This window comes from Tympanuchus pallidicinctus, unplaced genomic scaffold (assembly GCF_026119805.1).
Source record: "Tympanuchus pallidicinctus isolate F22 unplaced genomic scaffold, pur_lepc_1.0 scaffold5, whole genome shotgun sequence".
NCBI lineage: Eukaryota > Metazoa > Chordata > Aves > Galliformes > Phasianidae > Tympanuchus > Tympanuchus pallidicinctus.
The window spans coordinates 9,833,559-9,854,770 of NW_026294769.1; the positions used below are offsets into that span (position 1 = coordinate 9,833,559).

The window sequence follows — 21,212 nt, forward strand, 5'->3', positions numbered from 1 at the left end:
TTCCCTCTTCACCCTGAGAAACAGTAAAGACAGCCAGTTTAACTATGAGTCTTAAGAGAGCAGTTTCCTGTCAGTTCGTTATTCACGGTGCAATGCAGGAAGACAACATGCTGACAGTAGATACTTAGGGAAAATTGCTAATCTTGACAAGGATGAACTTTTTTAGCAAGAAAATGCCCCCCAATCTTTTCCTTTCCAATCCTCACCTACTGCCTCACGTAATAGGTAAATTCCTGATTAACACAAGGTTGGGCTATCTGGTTAGGGTAATAAAACATGTTTATTGCTCCTGTAGATTACTATGTCATCTCAATCTCCATGCTGAATCCCAGGATTCCCAAATGGAATTATATTTGCCTAAGAGAAAGATTGTCTGCTGTTTCACTCATTGTTCTAAATGTTCTAAAAACTAAATCCATTACCTTTCAAATGTGAGATTATTCACCACATTAAACTAGTTATCTGTAAAATTCTTTGACAGCAAAAGTCTGCATGAAGTCCTCTATGTTTTCTAAACTGGAATAACTCCAGACCTGAAAACAGAACAGGGCCTTCCATACTAGGGAATCAGAACTACAAGTGAGATGCACACGTTTATCATGTTTGTAACAATAAGCAGCAAAGGAAACCAAGGAGAGGAAAAATAAATAAATAAACAAATAGAGAAAAGCCTGCATTCACTGGATGCATATGTGTTACTATTTAAATACTTGCTACAGAAACCTGAAAAGTGCAAAGCTTGAAGTGCATCAAACCATTAGCGGTTTAATTTACTTATGCTCTAATAACCACAGAAATGAGTTATTATTTTTAATGAGTGCCAGTATTATCTGCATTACCCAGATGTAGAAATGATACCTGCCTGCCTCAAGTTTGGGTATTTTCAGACAGCTCTGATCATATATTTCTTATGGGCACTTGATCCTGTCAGTGCAACTACCAACTAGTTATGCTACATAAAGCAAATACTACCCAAGGAACTGCTATTAAAATTATATCTTCCAGATCCCAAAATTTTGTGTATAATAAAAACCAGTTCAGCTTTTCAGTGGTACACAGTGTAAATGGAATACAAATGATTTTGACTTTCTTTCTTTCCCTATGAATTAAGGGTATATGTTCACATTAGGAGATTTTTTCTATGTATCATTCAAGGGTCTTTCACATCTCCTATTCTGAATCTTAGGAGTCAAAAACTGCCTGAGAACTGTAGCATTAGAATGGGTAAATCTGATATACATGCATATATATATGCACCACATTAGTGGGGTGCTCAAGTTGGCAAAATGATGGGGTAAGGAAACAAAAAGAAGCAGGAGTTTGTGCAGTACAATTAGAAAGTGTCTGTACATCCCTCATAGGAACTTATGCAATGCCAGCAGTATTTCTTTCTCTGCTTACATAGCATGCACAAACCAGTACGAAACCGTGTATCGTGGGAAATGCTGACAGTAGGACTTTCTACAGTTGAGGCCCATTATTGCAAGAAGTTTTCTAGGCTATACTCTTGTTCTTCACTGACTTTCCCTGTTCAAGATGAATAGAAACTGGGTGGGAAATCACTGAGAAATTAATCTATGGATCTTCTGGTAATTTTTCCATGTTCTTAGTAATGTTTATTTTAGTCAAATTAGGATACATTTGATGATGCCATTTATATTTTGGGAGCTTCAGGAAAAAGGAGGGGAAAATCTAAGGTCTTCAAGCAAATGCTGTGTTGATCAGGAAACGGTGACAGCACTACAGACCTCACAGAGATGTTTGTGGCTTTCACTGAATTTCCCAAGACTTCTTACAGAGTGAGGAAAGACATCCAGACTGTAGCTAATGTGGTACTGGTAGTTCCTAGGAATCTATGGGATTTTTTCATTTCTCTGTTGTTGCCCACATTTATTATGGGCCTCATAATGCTGATGGTTTAAAGCAGTGTTTGAGAAAACTGTTCATGTTCATAAAATCAGTGCCCACGACCTAATAGTTTTTCTCACTCCTAACTTTCTACTCTATGCTTTTTTTAATCCTATTCATCCAGGAATTTTGAGAGATTGTCATATTCAGTACTCCAAGTGGGGCTATCCAGAAAGCAATACATCAGTGTAATCCAATTTAAAAAAAAAAAAAAAAAAAAAAAAAACAAAAAAAACTCTCCCATAGCTTTGTCTTCCCAAATCAGAATCAGTAACAAGTAATCGTGCTCTTCCCCTGCCTTTCTATGTCATGGGAAAAATGTCTTCCAACTATGAATGCACTTACACATTTTCCTTAGTTCTTTTTTCTTGTACACTATAATTTTTTTCAAGGAGAATCTGGAGCTTCCCTAAATGTGTCTAATGTATGGCTTGTTTAAAAAAACAGGTGTGGGGGGAAGGTTGCAATACTGAAAATTTAATTTTTATTTGTTTCTGTGGGAAATTACATATGAGAACATTAATGATATGGGTTGTTTGTAAGAAATTGAATATTTAAAACACACATTTTCTACTCTAAAATCTTAACATTTTGGAAAAAAAAATGATGATGTCCTTCATGCAGTGAAACATAAAGTCCAGGCTCCCTGTAACTGTGCTGGTACACTTAGCCACAGAGGCATGCCCCAGTCCACTGCTGGAGTCAGATGAGGGAGTCCAGTTAGAAAGGAGAGGATGAAACACTCAATCTACAGCTCCCACAAGTCCCCATGTATCTGCCTTCTCCTACTTGCTTTTCCAGAAACCTCAGATTATTTTTGCAGGTTAAAAAACGAACCAGTTTTCTGACCAGCTGTATTAGAAAACTGTGAGTACTATAGGTGAATTTCAAAGGTGGATTCGATCAACTCTTGTATTTCATGTTGGGGTTTTTTTTGGCTTGTTTTGTTTTTTTAAAACATGGCATTCGTTTCCTTAATTGTGTAGAAATCAGTTGTCTAACTCCTGACTGTTTTTCACTGCAGGTGAGAAGTGTCTGTCTGATCTTCCATATGATGCCACCACCAACTATGAGAAGGAGAACGAGATAATGCAGACCCACGTCATAGACCAGGCCATTAACAATGCCATCAGTTACCTGGGGGCAGAGTCCTTGCGTCCCCTTGTCCAGACTCCTCCGGTTGGTTCTGAAGTGGTGCCCGTCATCAACCCCATGTATCAGCTCCACAAACCTCTTGGGGACAGTCAGACTCGCTCCAACCATACAGCTCAGGACAGCGCAGTGGAAAACTTGTTGCTGCTCTCCAAACCTAAATCAGTCTCCTCTGAACGGGATGCCTCTCCCAGCAACAGCTGCCAAGACTCAACAGATACGGAGAGCAATAATGAGGAGCGCAGTGGTTTAATTTACTTAACAAACCACATAGGTCCCCATGCAAGAAATGGCATATCTATAAAAGAAGAAAGCAGGCAGTATGATGTCTTAAGGGCAGGTACTGACAATTCCCAGGATGCTTTCAAAGTGATCAGCAGCAATGGGGAGCAAGTGAGAGTTTACAAGTGCGAACACTGTCGAGTCCTTTTCTTGGATCACGTGATGTATACAATCCACATGGGCTGCCATGGGTTCCGCGACCCTTTTGAATGCAACATGTGCGGCTACCACAGCCAGGACAGGTATGAATTTTCTTCCCACATAACTCGAGGAGAGCACCGTTTCCACATGAGTTAAAACTCCTCGGGCACAGCTCCAGTCTCAACAACTACATTACTGCAGCTGCACAAGCAACAACAGCAACAAAGCACAAGACTAGTGGACAGTAAAAGTACAAGAAAATCAAAAATTCAGATATAATCTCCCACAAGGAAAGATTTTTCTTTTGGTAGCATGTGTTGCAACTCAGTTTTCTAAAGTGAATATTAAAGTTTTTACTGAAAGCATTTGATCACAAAAACCTTTAGCAATGTATGTAGGAGCTTTTGTAGTCAGATAGCTGAAAGTCCTTTCCTTAACTGATGCTTCTTGCAACCCTCCCTTGTCAAAACTGCTACCCACGCACAGAATGCACAGCGTGGATGTGAACCTGAGGCAGGAATGGCCTAGCTTTCTCTCTTAACACCCTGCATACAGGGTTCATGCACCAGATGCATTTTTTTAACTTCCAGGTTTTATTTGAATCATACAGAAAGATTAAACTCAACTAAAGATTGAGGGCCCAGCCATCCCAGTTGACTTTGCAGACAGCTGGGGTGGGACTGGAACCCAACCAGAGGGTCCAGGGTTACTTTGGCAGTAAAAAGTAGAACATTTCCACCTGCAAGGGTGCTGCTGGAATTGACACTGTGGCATGCCTTGTTTGTGTCACTAGGCACACGAGCAGGTATGTGGAAGATATAAGAAACACCCTTGTAAGGGTACTCTGTGAAGTATGAATTGCATTTAATGTATAGAAAAGAATATTGATGGCTCTTCCTTAAACAAATGTTTTCCCTCCCTATTCAATAGAACCCCACTTACTGTTAAGAAACTCCTCCTCTCTCTGCAGAAACAAGTTACAATGTATTTAATTTTTCTTTTTTGAGTTTTAGTTATTTAGAAGAGTATAATGTACAGTTGAGAAAAGCACTAGCTAGAAATACATGTGGGGAAAATTCTCCTTATGCACATTTCTCATTTTTTTATACTGTCTGGAAAATACCCAAATATCCCTATATTTTACCTTTGAGAAATTCCCGTTCTGCTTCCACAGATGACGTCTTGCAGATTTTGTGGCTCTATTTGTGTTGTACTTAATTATTTGTAAAACACCGAGCTGAATTAAACCAGCTAGTCAACATTTGTAGCCTCCTTCCTCTTTCCTGGTATTTGCTATTTAAGGAGGGATCAATCCCTCAGTGGTAGCCTCTTTGCAAATGTGCTAAATACGTTGGCTTCTTGATTAGCAAAACATTCAGAACGCACTTGGAGCTAATGTTAGGGTTAAAAAAAACCCTGGTGTTTTGCTGAATAGAGGGCAGAGAATGCAGTACTTTGCAGAGTCCAGGAAATTCACCACAGCTTTCTCCATGGTGGATTCTGCTGCAGATACTGTAACTTCAGTTAGAATAAAAACTCCTCCAAGAAAAACTTTCTAACCCCAAACACAGCTGATGTGAAAAAGTACTTTAAAAAACTGAAGTTCCTCTTCCAAATAGTTCATTCCTCTCCCTAAACACCCTCATAATATGAAATTGATCTGAAATGAAAATTTTACAGCTGCACCAAAAGAACTCTAATTGGTGCTGCAATATTTTCTGGGCATCATTCCTAAGAACAACCTACCCAATTAACTGAATGTTTCAATCCTTTCATTCCTTATAATAAGTGTATATTCTCCATTTAAAAAAAAAAAAAAAAAATCATGTAACCCACAAGTTTATCTGCCTTGTAATACAGTCACACATTCTCTCACAAGTGCAAGCACACGCATGATTATAAAAGAGATTTAATGGAACCATGAACACTTGTACCTAGGGCAATTTGGCCTGATATGCATAGTTATATTTAATACACAATTCTATCGTGGACACCCAGTTCCTCCTTCTGCTTTCACTTTTGCAGGTGTAAGTCAGGAGCAATACCACAGAAGTTAGAGGAAAAACACTGATGAAATAATGAATTACAAATACATTCTCTTACACTCTTCATATGCTGGGTCTGCACAGCAATGGTCAGACACATGCACAGTAGTATTTTTACACTGTGTGTGCATGCAAGTATGCATAGTGAGTAGCTGTATTACCAGAAGTGAATGCTGTGTAGGGATGTCCACATGCTGATGCACACACCTACAAAAGTGAAAGCAAACTATATAGTACACTTTAGGTAGTAAAAGCACATACAAAATATCCAGTGCCCCCCTCCCAAACATTAGTAACGTAATGTACAGGTGCAAAGCTGAGCGCTCCCAACACCCTGTTTTAGCTCAGTCACGAGACCTGGCTGCTTGACACCTTACAGCCCAAGCTGGCTGCAGGCACTAAAGGATCGTGGGCCAATTTCAGGCCACAAGCATGGGTTTTGTCAGCATGTCTGATACGTGTTCAGTTTCAAGACAAGCCTACATGTGGCAACAAGGTAAAAGGTGCCATCACTTACGTACTTTGTGTAGGGATGACCTGAAGAAGACCTTCAAGGGAGAAGCTTACGCTGATGATGGTTTCATTTGTTTTTGTTGTAATTGGGCTATTTCAATAAAGTTTAAGAGGGCTCATTTTTTCTGCAGTTATTTGGCATATATATTCACCCACTCTTGTCCCTCTCAACCTTCAACTGATCCAGACTAAGAAGGGACAAAGTAATTTCTTAGCTCTTGGATGTCATTTGTGTAGAGTTATGACTACTCTATTATTAATATTTTGGCTGTTCTTAGATATAGGCCATTATACACCCCATGTCATCATTTTCTTAACTCTTCATTTTAAGGCACCCCAGGCTATAAAAGAGGAGGTGGCAAAAGCTTACTCAGGTGGTTGTTTTTTGTTTTTTTTTTACTATACAAATAAATACAAATAAAGCAACATTCATTAACCATATAAACAAGCACAGTTCCAGCTGAATTCAAAACTTCATTGGACTTAGCTTTATTAAATATGATTTCTGACCAAGCTCACCGTCTTTGCAACATTTCTGTGTACACATGTGTACGTATGAATTTCTGTGTTACTTCTCAACAGACACATGCTCTATTCATACTTTTGTGTATCACCAATTTTATATACATATATGTGTGTGTGTGTGTATACATAAATATATCTAAAATGGTTCCTATCACATAATGATGCACTGTCAATCACAGTGGGTTTCTTTCCTGCGTATGGAGTTTCTTTATTTGTACTATAACAGAACATGTTGATGTTGTATATTAAACAGTACAGTGGTATAAGTAATATTAAGATATGGTGTATCAGAGGGCATAGTCAAAAGGCAGGGGCAAATAGCATTTCCCATTCATGAAGGGGATTTGGGGGTTATTTTTTGGATTGTTTTTGCACAAATCATCTTCAATTTGTTTAGAACCAAATGTTTCAATAATTTTATTGTACATGACAGGAAGGCATGAAAGTAGGATGCTGTGTACATACATCTAAACAAACTGTGCCCTCAGAAAACTAGCTTAGTATAATCTCCCTTTTTTCTATGCTTTGCTGTGGTGCAATAACTTAATATAGTTTAACTGAGCCGAGAAAAAGAGTAAATATGGTGAATGGCTTTAAGTTTATACCTGTGTGGAAAAAAAAAGGTAAAAAAGAACCACTTTCTAGCCCTTCCCTGGGCACTGCCTTTTCCAATAGAAACATTGCATTTACACTTTTTTTTTTTTTTTTTTTTTTTTTTTTGAGAAAATTGTATTTGAAAAAATCATAAAAAATGTGAAATGTTATTAAGTTTTGCCTGCAAAGTGAGATGTATGTATGTTGTAAGATAATGTGGTTGGGGAAAAAAGAGAGAAGGAGAGAAGGAGAGAGAGAAGGAGAGAAAGAGAGGGAAGGAAATAAAACACCACAACCAAAAGAGACATGAAAGCCCAGAACATTTCTGTTGCTTTCCTAGCAGTGAAGAAGCAACTGTGTACAGCTCAGGCCCTGTATGGGTGGGTGGTTGTAAGTGAGCAGTGCACAGCCCTGAGGGACACTCAATAGGCAGCATCACCCTCAGGCTCTGGTACCACACCCTGTGGTGAGTTTGTCCCTGCTGTCCTCCCAGTCCATCTTCGGAGGCCAAAAAAAGATCACACTGCTTCTGACAGGCTGCATATAGCTGCCTTGCCAGGCCACTTCCAGCTGCACAGATTTGCTACATCCTACCAGCACTGCCCTTGGCCACAAAATGTCAGGTAGCTGCTTCGTGCAGCTGACTTTAAGCAGGCTTCTTCCCTTCCAGTCAGCCCTTGCCCTTTCCTCCATCAGCAAGACTAAGCCATTACAGAACACAATTACTTCTGCATGTAGAGTCATGGTAATTCAAAAGAAAACACTGAGAAATTATTTCTACTATTTACCATAACAAAGGTGATTTCTCTCTGCGGGTGTCTCTGCTTCTTTCAGATTCCAGCACAGTAAATTTCACATCACATATTAATGCCAACAAGAATCATTGTTTTGTTTAGAAAAGGCACAGTTTATAAGTTTTAGAACTATTTACGTTTGTAAAACAGTATTATTATGAACAAAATGAGATTTAAAAAGACCTTTGGTATCGTAATCAATTATTTTACAGATTCCTAAAACTAGATATTCCTCAAGTTACTTGCATTTATTTTCATCATCAACTACTACTATTTTTCTGTAAGAAGGAAGATTCCAGTGTCACCATAGCCAGTTCTCAGTAAATGAACTGAACTGTACTCTTCAGTTTCAGCAAATGGCTCTCCAAGAAATTGAGATGTTAAATGATAATAATCACAAAAAGACTAAATGTAATATTCCCAGTAGAAATTATTAAATCCTTGAACTTACACAGATTTAAAGTTTGCATTGCTAAAAACCCACGGCAGGTATTTCTTGTTTCAAAGACTTTCTATCAAATCATCTTACTTACGCTTTTCCTACTCTCTTAACTTGATTAAATGGTACCAGAAATGGCTGTAGGTGGGAAGATACGCAATGTTACACAGACACCAGTGAGTATTTGTAGCTGTGAGTCCCCAGCCAGGATTCCCAATCCATATTTAAGCATCTACGCATGTGCTCACCAACTAATGTTCTCTGATCAGTCTTTAAAATCAAGAAACAAACTGAAACAGCCATGATTCTTCATGTAGATATCAAAATAAGAACTCAGAACCAGATCTGGAGTACAGATATCTGATAATATCATTATTTCCTACTTTTTTCTGGGTGAGGAAAAAAAAAATCACCTGGAGAAAAGTGCTTAGGAGCGTTTCTGACTTTCCCAACAGACTGAAAATACTGCACCACTTTTGCAAACTGGGTTGCACCTGCAATCAAAAGACACGACCTACTGCTTGTTTGGAAGGAAAATGGTGCACGAGACCAAATTGTGGTCTTAATGCAGCATAAAGGACCAAAACCCATCAGAACTGGTCTGTAAAAGGTGCCAGAATTGGGTAACAGAGGTCTTAGGTCTTAATTTTAAAAAGAGGTCCATTATCCCAGTTTCCTAGTTTTAACTTCTGGCTTTTTCTCCAACTCTGAATTTCCAGGGCTCCTGAACGCACAATTCTCAAAAATCACTGGAAGTTGTTCAAGCAAAGCATTTCTGAAATCGTGCCACTGTTGCCAGAAGATAGGTACCCTCCAAAAGAGGAGGACCAACGGATTAGCAGTTTTACTGAAAATGGGATAGATGGGAGTGAGAAATACAAAGATGGGCTTCAGAGAGCATCACTTTCCAACCAAAAAAAATGGACTGCAGCAAGCACAGCTGAAACTACACTGTGCTAAAAGAGACTACTAACTGCAGTGAGAGTTGAGCTAACTGCTAATTTATTTAAAGTAAGGTCTCACTGCTTTAGAGAGGACCCAGGTTGCAGAACAATTCCCAGTTTTATCTGTCCCGACCACACGTATGAGGCATGTGAGTGACAGAGGGCAGCTGCTGCTGTTTCTGCCGCGGGTGGTGGCTGCAAATCACACAAACCAACGCCTTCCTGTCCCTTGGGAGAGAAGTGAAGGTTCTGGTTTATAAGCAGTTAGCAAAAAAAAAAAAAAACAAAAATCTACACCTTGCAGCAGACAGCGAGCCCAGGGCTGGCGGGGTGAGGAAGTTAATCAGCACCAAGCAGGCTGTTCGGGATGAGGCCAAACAGATGGCTCGTCTCTGAAACGGCAAAACGGGAAGCAGATGTGGCCACCGCTTCTCCCCATGCATAACTGGGAACCAGCCGGTTGGTGAGGAAATTTGCATAACAAGGATAATTTGGTATCAAAACTGTCCCTAGAAGTGATCTGAATGGATCTGGGCACAGTTGACAGTTTTCACTTCTTGTTTCCCACTCGGTGTTCAACCAGATTAAATTTTAATTTTGAGGCACCCGTCTGCCTGAGGTTACTCTCAGCACTTCCCAGGGAAAGCTGCGTCGCAGGCAGGGGGAACTGCGCTGAAGCTTTCGGGGCCAAAACCCTCATTTGTTAAGCTGGTGAAAATGTCAGTGACTTATTTCAGCAGGCTCTGATTATCAATTTAAAGCCTACAAACTCCACATCGTTCCACAGGCAAACAGTAAAACAGATTCTGAGTGAATGCCTTCTATTTGCGTGCACCAGAGCAACGGGAACCAAGTGAGATGCAGGCCTGGGGTGAAGCCCGTGGAAGTTCCTTCCTGCAAGGGGCAAGGCCAAGAGCCCCAAACACACCAGCCCCTCTCCTCACCTCCCCAGCAGTCCCTAGGGCACTCCCTACGGCCTCAGGGGTCACTCAGAGCCTACATACAGTGTGCTGATGCTTCAAGAAAGTGGGTCGGAATGAAACTTTACCAGAACTCAGAAAACAATATAAATACTTAGGGAGAAGTTTTAACACATATGTACGATACGCTACATATAAAGGAGGGCTTTCTTTATCTTCCTCTCTATTTTTCTTGCAGATTGTAGTTACGTCTGTTTGGCTGCAGCTTTGTAGCATTTCTGTTGCATTAATAAGGACTAAATACTGCAGCCTTTATATGCATTCAAAATTAAAAGACAGATCCTTAAAATTCAGGGATGTTCAAATACGGATTCAAACATTGCAGATTGTTTAACTGGTGGTTGCAGAATAAAAAAAGTATTTTTTATCATGGTACAGAGATGCCTGTGCTTAACCAAGGGAAAGACTGCGAGACATTCTCCCTTGTGTAGGATCAAAAGAGAAATTAAATACTGCTGAAAAACATATTTGCTGGCGCATGTAACGGAAGCACAGACATGAATTTTACTTGCTGTCTTTCTTTAGCACAGCACATTTAAGATTTACCCCTTGCATCTCTGAAGTCCTAGTCTGAAACGTTAAAAAACTATTTTTGCATTGCATCCAGTCACTAAGCTGACATGAATAGAGTCTAACAATATATATAGTACTTCATTTGCATAGTCTATAGCAAATGCACTTAACACACTTCCACATATTGGTAGGGTGGTTTTTTTTTTAGGCTCAATTAAATATTAGTACAAATTAGAATGATTACTTCTGCTTTGGAAACATCTGCCTTACCATTTTAAATAGAAGTGCCTAAGGTAAAAGCCAGTTTTAAAAGGTCTGATATTAAAATAGTACCCATCAGGAGAATTCTACTGAAGTAACCCAAGTAAACGTGAATGAGGGAAAATAATCAAGCTGATGAACAACTCACTAATAAAACACCCTGCAGTTCACATATCTACAGTGCACTGCTTCTCCCTAAGTCATAAATACACTGCGTGTAATGGACCTTTTATCAAAGACTGGATCCCAATCTGCAGAGAGAGTAGAAATCAGCAGAAAGCTGATCTAACGGAAATGTTAGAGCAGTATTAGGATGACAGTGAAATTCACGCATTAGTGGATTAAGAAATCTAAAATTAAAGACTTTCAATGAAATTCCAGAGCCCGAATCAGAAAAGAGAGACTACAAGCATCTGTTTGAGTTTGTAAAACAGTTCTTGATGGCTGAATCATAATTTGGCCATTGAAGGTAGGGGCAAATGTACCATAAGTGATGAGAAGACCAGAAGGGAAATGAAGGGTGAATTGAGTGGAAAAATTAACACATCAAGTTCAGCAGAGATGAAGAAAGAAATTACTTTCTACCATAAGGGTTATTACCACAGAATTAAGAAAGGCCAAAACCAGTGCACTTCAGGAAAAAAAAAAAAAAGACAATATTCTTAATATTTGGCCATCTTTTATACTATGAAAGAGTTGGCCTCTTTGCCTTGATTATTTTTCAATGTAAAATCAAATTGTGAACTAAAACCACTTTTTGTTTGGATATCAGCAACTTCCCACCCTCCCCTTGCAAAAAAATTAATAAAAAATCCACATGGCCAATGCAGGTGTTCTTGCTATACATTCATACTTCCTTTTTTTCTGCAATACCTGACAAAGCAGAGTCACATAGTGTAAATCCTTCTTAACAATCCTTTTCAGTTTGTCATCAATGCTAAAATATTTGCTTTTGATATTTCTTAGTATTACAGCCTCTGGAGACATAGTTCTGGAGAATATAAATTTTTATTTCAAATATAGGAGATATTTAGCTCTCTTGACTGGGTGTGAGAAGAGGGGAATGATTACAATAAATGGATTTCTCTTTAGTGACTCAGAACAAAATAGGAATACTATTTTATCTTATTATCTTTAAACTTACTCCATAGCTTCCAGAAGAGCTGGTAAAAGGAACCATTACTGTGAAACTATTAAATCCTTCCCCCTTTCCTGAAAGGGAAACTGTGGCAAAGCCTGAATTCCTTACGCAAGATCATGCAATGAGTTAGTGACAAAATCAGGATTGGCAGCCAGGTCTTCTACCACTTGCTTATCTGCTAACCACAAGCTAGGCTTCCTCTTCAGTGGGTCATAAACTCAGGAGTCCATATTTGCAGGCCCTGGCATTAACCTCAGAGCTGTAAACAAAAGCTGTAAAAAAATCTAAGAGCTCAAATTGGGCTTTCAATTATATCAAAGTGTGCTTGCGTGCGCGCACTATATGTATCTAATTCAAAACAGTTAATAATTTGTGTATATTCAACCAACAGATGCTATTTTACCTTCCTTTACTGAAAGATCTTACGCTACCTAAATTTACGGAACGTTTTGGCCTAACATGCAAAGATACATAATCTTTTCCATGATCAATTGTTGCAGTTAGACAACATTTGCTTTGCAAATGTCTTGAAACAAAGCATAGATAAAAGAGAAAATGATACTGGAAAAGAGGTCCTCTGTCTGATTTTTCTGTTTTCCTGTAGAAAAATAATGAGCTTTACAACAGATGTATCGTATATAAAGACATACTAAACCTGTTTTGTGGCTGGGATGCTTTTCTAAGCTGGAAAAAAAAAAAAAAAAAAAAAAAAAAAAAGATCAAACTGCTCTATTTAACATCTCAATTATCTCAGGGAAAATAAAGCAACAAACAAAAAAACAACAATGGAAACATTGTGCTCCAAAGAAAAGGAAGCATATGATGAATTTAGTTTGCAGGCACATTTACAGGAGAAAACAGAAGGCTCACTGGAAACTGCACAAATACCAACGTGCAAAATAGAAACTTCAGATAAGCTGTGGAAAGAGGGTGGGATTTCCAGAAAATAGGGAAGGACTTGTTACACCCTCCTTGTCAAATTTTGCAGGATCACCACATCTTCTCTGGAGAAACAGTATGTGCAAAGGGGAAAGCTAACAGCTTTCCTTTTGGTTCTGCTTCTCCTAAGTGAAACGCTTGCCCAATTTCCTTTACAATTAGATAAATATCCAAGTCAAAAGGTCAGCTTTTCCACATGCTACTGTGCCATGTGCTTTCTCCACTGAGCCTCTGGCCACTTAAATAATTGGGAACATCACATCAGTACCTAACTTTCTCTGAACTCAATACACATGCCGCACTAATCTTTAGGAAGCTAAAATGCCGGGGTGATGAGAACAGGCAGGATCATGTCAGCTAGCAGCTCTGAGGAGCAGCTCTCCAAAAAGATGTACAGGAGTGGAGGGCCCTGCTGCTAAACACCACACCACGGGATGCTGCACAGCTCATATTTTTCAGTGCTGAAGGTATCCTTGGAGCTTTCACTCCAGATAAGCAGAATAAAGGCTTTTTCTGCATTCAGCCTGGGACGTGCCCTGCTGAGGCTGATCTGTTCCTCCAGTGTCAGAGCTGCAGCAAGTGCACAGAATGATGTGGGAGCAAAGCAGATTGTGCCACAACCCTGACTCTCAGCCATTAGACAACTGCCTCACAGGTATCCATCAGCCGCCGGCCTCAGCTACGTTGCCTCACAGGGATGTGTTCTCCTCTACTGCACACCTTGGCACGTTTGCTGGCATGGAGCTACAAAGCATACATCCAGGAGAAACAAACACAGAGAGTCCAGGGAGCAGAGCAGAGGGAATGGTAAATTTAATACAAAGATATTTGTGGGACAGTAAAACACTAAAAGCTAGCCTTGTTTTAGCTTCAATCTTAACTATGAATCAGGAAAATTAGGATTTCAAACTGACTTATGGGATTTTTGAAAAAAATGTAGGACAAATTTCTAGACCTCATAGAGTTCTTTAGCCCATGTCAGGCAGAAAAATGAAATAAATGATCCAACAGTGTCACTCTCCAACCAAGATACAAGAAAGCTGTATTATGTGGCATAGCAGCATCACCAGAAATGCTAACAGAAGACCTCATTCTACTCCAGTGCCCATCCCTAGCAAGATTTCAGTAGCTGCACATTCAGAGCCACAGTAAATCTCTTGAGAAAGGTACTATAACCATTTCCTCTCTTCCCTCAGACAGCTGGCCTGTAAAGTGCATACTGTTTCTGAAGAAGGAGGATTGCAATGGCATAGTGCCTTTCACTTGCCCATCCACGACACTGCTCTGTGCTCGTGCATTTCCAGGGATTTGCCAAGCAGCAGTATACACTGTTAAGATCAGATGTGCAGTCCAGCAATTTGTTGGTTCAACAAAAGGCATCGCTGAAACAAGCTGTCTGACTCAAAGAGCGTATACTTCCTGTTGTTGGCAGAAAGTGAGACTTCTCACTGTTCCCCCTTGCTTCCTTTAAAAACAGTGCCAGGAATCGATGTAAATTGGCTGCAAAGCATCTGACCCACAAAGCAGGGAAGTGAGAAACTGCAGGACTTGGGAAGATAAAGCAAGATCAGCCACCCATATTTAAACATTTTATCTATATACATATATATATATTTAAATATCTTTTTTCTGGTTAATGATTTTTTGATTGCATCAGCATGTTTCCCTTGTTGTTTCCAGCATCTCCTGAGAATTCTGCCCAATTCCAAAATTCACAAATCACTGCATTGGTTTCTTTAGTCATAAAAACTATCTGCAATACCAACCACAAACAGACAGGCTTAACCCTGCCAAGACAACTCAATCAAACCTCATTGGAGGGATCATCCAGCAAGCTAACTAATTACCCAACACATAGGAGCTGACCCCTCTGGGATTTCTGTCAAATGAGTCAAGAGAAGGCCTCTGTACTGCTGCTGCAGCAGTAGTGCCAGAAGTTTAAGCCTATTACGACTGCACTAATGATTTTTACTGGTGAGACAACATGAAGAGAGCAACAAATGCCACTTGCTGTCAATGAAACATCAAATGAATTGAGTGTTGAATTAATTGGATTCAGCCCCCTGCTACCTATCTAAACTGTCTGGAGATCATGAAATGAATACTACACATACCTGCTCTTTTTTTTTTTCTCTTCTGCTATTAAAGTCCTAAAAACAAGGACGTGCATCCACACAGATGAAATATATATCAGGATTTTCACCTATTTGCACAACTGCAGCATAACATTGCAGCCTGAGATGCATGCTAGAATTAATTTTTATGTCCTGTTTATTAACAAATAGTTCTAGGGATGCTAAGCTGGTTTACATAGCTCCCTGCACAAAATTAAATTAATTAAATAAATAAAATAATAATAAAATAAGTAAATAAAAATTTTAAAAAATCTAAGTCCACCAAGCGAATCACCAGTTATCCTAAATTAAGTAACAATAACAAGTCATTCATACTGCATGATTTTAACTGACAAAAGAAGGGAATAACTTTGACTCCTCTTGGTCTTTCCTTAAGAAATGGTGTGGACTTCTTTGGGAAAAGATCTCCATCTGGTGGCAGGCTATAAAAAGATCAAGTCAACACTACAGGCATTACTTTCCCTTACAAAGACTGAAGTTAACCAGAAATGGAGTGGACTCATTGTAAGCTTTTCCTCCATAAAGTTCTAAACCTTATATAAGATATACTGAGCAAGGCTTCTTTTAGTTTTGTCGAGGCTGTCTTAAATGCATGTCTCACTATTAAATACTTTCTCCTGTGCAGTGTGCTTTCTAGGCACTGCTAGATATTTCTTCCTCTCTTTCTCCCCTCAACACAACCCACCAACTGCAGCAGATGGGTAAGAGAATGAAGAATACAGGCAATAATTTTGTAGTTAAACCTGTGAATACCATTTTTGGGTAAATCTGTATAATTTCTGGAGCAGGTGAAATGGATCCAGCTTGCCTCCCCAAGGCTTTGTAAGCTTTAGTCCAAGGACATAAGTGCACCTCAAGAATGGCTGTCCCTCATGGGGGCACCAGTAAGGCTGTTATCACATCCACCACTCTCCAAGAGTTAGGATTTAAGTTTATAGATTTAAAGCCAATTCTAGGCATTCAGCCTAGAAACCTAAGTAACCTAACATTTGCAAGCTCTATGACATTTACAGACACAGCATTAGCACACACCGCTAGTGGATAACATCAAAAGTTTCTGAAAAATTGATTTTGAGTTCTTGCTTTGCTTTGGTGCAAAACTTCTGATTTTAGAGCAACTTCTGCTATCAAATTTTAATTACTACTTTTTTTTCAATCAACTGTAAGACTTACTGTCATATGGCAGTAGGGCACCACGTTAAGCAATTTATCAATAAGCTGGTTGAAAAAAATCACTACAACGTGTTCAGAAAATAACACACTAAGAACAGAATGTAGGAACAAATTTCCTACTACTTCTTCCCTTGTTGCTACAAGCATATTTTCTACCCTCTCCTTCCCTGCTGTTATAGGTATAGCAGTGCAGAGTTTTGGTGACTTTCTAGAAAATGTAGTTTTTATTTTTTCTAGTCTTACACCATAAATACGAAATAGACACTTTTATACAATGCTTAGCCATCAACAGATACTGAAAAGATACTGTCATTGCTGAAGTACTTCAAAATACACCTTTATTATATTTTTATATATAATCAGTTTTCCCATAACACTTTTCAATTTTCTTTCTTGACTTCTTTTAAGTTTTCTCCCTTTCTTCTAGTTAGATGTCAAGTTAGGGCATCCAGAGCAGCTTGCAGAAACCATTTCCTGGAATGTACACTCTTTCTGAAAAAAAAATCTCTCTTCAGAATTTAAGAAAAGAGGCTATGTTCTTCACTGCAAGAGATTTATATCCATTCTGGCAAGCCATGCCAGTATCTCCAATTTGTCATCCATCCCTGTTGGGTTTAGCAGGAGGGCTGAGAGCAGCAACTTCTTCTGGCACATCGGCTAAACACAAATTGAATGTTTCCATCTAACTAAACACAAATTGCTAAACACAAATGGAATCTGTCAGCTACCACAGTTCAAAACCCAGTGCTCTACAGACTGCAACTACTTGTTACTACATACAACGCGAATGTGGGCTGCAAACTCAGACAGCTGAGGAATGGAAAGGCAATAATTTCTTCTAATTTGAATCACCATATCTTGTAAATAATTGGTATGCAAGAAATGCAATATACTGAGAGCATTCAAACTCCCTATGTCAATCTCACATCTTTTATTTTTGTATTAGAAAAAAAAATCCACAGCTGACATAATAATAAAGGCCAAAGTTCTCCTTCTTCGGGGTGTTATGTACATTAGCAGAAGCTGCTGCATGAAAACTCTTATAAGAAATTTTGACTACATCAGATTTGCAAGTGTAAACAGTCATTAGTTGAAATGGGTACCAAATATAAGATGCCACATTAACCATGAAGTCTACAAGCTACTTTACCTGAAATAAAGCTGTGCTCTGGTCTGAACACAGGCTTAGTGTTGTAAAGAATTTAAGACCACATGCCCCTCTTACTCCTAGTTAGGATTTACTATATTCTGACTCCCACCCAGCTAATGACGCCAGTCATGCCCAGATGGAGAAATGGCAATCTTTCTTTCCCATAGTAACTTACCATGAGGAGGTACTGCATCATCTCTCTTCCACCCAAAAAGCATATTCAGTTTCTTCTTCAACATGTCTGCAGTTGATATTCACTTTCCTCAAGCCTTGCCTTCTGGAAAACATTGCCTTTTGCTTGCTGCTGCAATTTCCTCCAGAAGAAAACAATTTAATAGCCCTCTTGAGCAGGTAATATGCCTTGGCAACACGGGAGTAAATTACCTTCCATGAGTCAAGAGTCTTCTGCAACTCTTACAATATAAATTATTAAATTATTGCAATACCAGTGCAGTTAATTGTAAAACTGTTTTCAAAGTGCAGTTATAGCCGAACTGAAAGACCATCAAAAATTTTGCACAAGTCCTTCCTGCATCAGTGTCACTGTTTTCCTTAGCGACTTCAGTGATAGAAAAGAGAGGTTCCACTGCGTAACTTTATGTTGGCAAAGTTGGGAAAGATGAAGAAATGCAACAATTTCTGAACAATTTTCTGAAGATGACCTATAATGTAAAGAGAAAAAACAAGCATCATACTCCAATGAATACTTCACCTGTCACGCACATTCAGACCTTCCCTTCTACACTAGTTCCAACCCTGGTCATTGATGAGCACTGTCCTAGTTGAGCTAAATCAATGTAGGAGAGAGATGAACCCACAGAAGCGATCAGAATTCTAATGGACAGGACATCTTTAGAAAGATGTAGAAGATGTGTGTGGTCCAGATAGTATAATAATATCAAGTGACAGCAGATATCAACAGTAGTGGCTAAGAAGGTGATGAGTAGAGCTTTTCCTGCATCAGTGAGTAATAAGAATAGGATAAAGCAGAAAAAGTGTACATTATACTAACAGAGATGAGGCATTAGGGAAGAATCTTGCCTTCCTTCAATCATGCTAGAGAAGAATCAGGTCAAGAGAACTGTTTTACCAATAATGAACATTAAGTATTTACTGAATTGTGTTTGCATAGCAGCAAATGCTGTAAGTAGAGCAGATCCTAGATATCATCACATGATCACATGCATTCAAAGTAAAGTCAGCTTATGTCCAAGAAGAGACAAATAGTTTTACAATTGTTGGATAAGGGCAAAACAAGTACCAGGAATCACAAAAACTAATTCACATGAATTCTGTGTGAAATCAGAATTTTGTGATCTCTTAGAGCGCTTCCCAGACTTGTAATTTTATAATAACACAATTTTGGCTCTTCACATGAACTTTCTGACTTAATGGGACTAAAGCAGGTAATACTGATTCATCAGTATAATTTTAGCTTATAGCTACAGCACTGTACAATTGCTTTGCTGCAGTTAAGATAAAGAATGGCAATAAAATATTAACAAGTAAAGAAATCTATGCCTTGAAAATTTCACATCATCAGCATCTTCACTAAGCACTATAATTATGTGAGTTGTTCCCCTGAAGGCATCTATATTGGGTGCAGGTGTCAAGGTTTTGGTAGTGGGTGGGGAGGTACGGGTGGCCTCCCATGTGAAGAGGTCAGGGCTTGCCCAGTGCCAGATACAGCTGGTTCCAGTTGTCATCACAGTGATAGTTCTCTCTATAGAACACAGCTGAGCTCATCAGCTACATGTCTGGTGTTTCTGGGAAAAAAAAACATGTTTAAGGAACATGACAGGGGAAAACAAGACAAAGAGAGCTCTAGGAGGAAGAAAAGAGTGAGAAACAGCAAAATGAATGCAAAGTTCAAAGAGAAAGGCAGAGATGCAGATATTTGCTGGACTGCAAAGCAATGCTGTTGACCTTACAGAGCTCATGCTGGAGTAGATATCAGATATCCCTGAAAAAAAACTGGTGTGCTGGAAGCCTATGCTAGAGCAGAGGGAAAGCATAAGAGGGAAGGGGCTACAGAGAGGAACCTCTAAGTGTTGACCATAACGTCTCTGCTGTACCACCTGGAGAGAAGAGTGGAAGTGAAGTTTAAAGCAGCAGGGAAGAAAACAGTTGTTAGAACGTTTGCCTTTGTTTTTCACCACCCAAATCTCTTCTGACAATAAACTAATTTTCCCTAGATTGAATCAGTTTTGCTCACAACACAAACTGATAAGCCATCTGTCATTACCTGAACCCACTACCTCTCTTTTCTGCTCTATTCCGTAGGCAGGGGAACAAGCAAGCAGATGTGTGGTCATGTGGCTGTTAGCAAAGCTACCCCACCAGTATCTCTTTAGTTAAAGGAACTGCTCCTAAGACTTCTTTCAAAAGCGTCCCAAACCTGAGCTATCATTTAAATATAAAAGGAAAGTGTGCTAATGAGCTTGAAGACAAGTGCAAGGCATTCTTTATGTAACAGTAGTTCTCAGCATCTTCTTAGTAAACACAAGTGCTCACCATGACCAGTCTGCTCTTTCCAATAAAATTGTAACTTTTTTTTTTTTATTTATTTATTTGGTGCTTTTGTTGCTGATGTTTGTTTTGTGTCTTTTTTTTTCTTTCTCTTTTTTTTTTTTTTTTTTTTTTTTTTTTTTCCAGTTACCTGCTGGTTTGGTAGTAGTAATGTCTAATAGAAAAACAAAAATTGCATTATTTCAATTGGACAATCTTACCAATGCTCTTAGAGGCCAGTCTGTTTTTCATCCACGTGCCATTAGTAAATGACAATCACTGCTGCTTCATCAGCTTTTTCCCTACTTGTGTTGGCACAGTTTTCTATAAATGTACATTCATCTACAGATTTCAAAATGCTCCAAGACAATTTAGCTATACAAGATGCACTGACAGGGTGAAAAGAGTGTGGATTGCAATGACTATTAAAAAGAGCTCACCTTTCCAGGACTGAAATGATTTACCTTTATTTACAAGAAACTAAGAGATTGTGCAACAAATGTTGCTGACCCACAAAACCAAAGGAGAGTCCTGCATTTCTAAGTTCAGCCAGCCAAAAAGAATAAATAATGAAGTACATAAGTTTCTGTATACAATAAACAGGTCCATTAAAATGGATTTATCTGCACCATTTCCCTTAAATTGCAATCATGCCCCACTTTTGTGCAATTTTCTCTATTTTTGTGAAATTATGCTACAGGGGAATCAAATTTTGGGTGGCACTGTTATAGTGGGTTATGAAATACATATTGGGCTAATATTGGAAGTCCTGCTGACTTGAATCCCGCAGCAAAGCCTGAATATTGCTAGATGGCTGAAGAGACTGCCATATAGTTGCATCAGTACAAAGAAAAGAAGAAAAAAGAAAGTTTATTTTCTTCTACATGAACTTCATGGTCATGACACGAACAAAGCACACTCATGTTGTTCAGGACTACAGAGTAATAAACAGCATAAGCAGCTGGAGGACGAATGCTGCTATCTGGTGCTGCGGTTCCATCTTTTCTCTCTTTCACAAGTTCTCTTTTGCAGAAAATAAATGCAGCTGCACCGCAATTCTTTCCCAGTCCTTGCC

General features: G+C 39.0%; 1 protein-coding gene across 10 annotated transcripts in view; it reads left to right on the plus strand.

The window, feature by feature from the left end:
- IKZF1 (IKAROS family zinc finger 1) overlaps positions 1-4,744 on the plus strand; it is a 71,495-nt gene extending 66,751 nt beyond the window's left edge. For all 10 annotated transcript variants that reach the window (XM_052703524.1, XM_052703523.1, XM_052703525.1 and 7 more), the window contains one exon: positions 2,933-4,744. In XM_052703524.1, coding sequence (XP_052559484.1) covers positions 2,933-3,639 — 707 coding nt within the window. In that variant the 3' untranslated portion in view covers positions 3,640-4,744. The remainder of the gene's footprint in view (positions 1-2,932) is intronic.
- Positions 4,745-21,212: the final 16,468 nt, after the last annotated feature.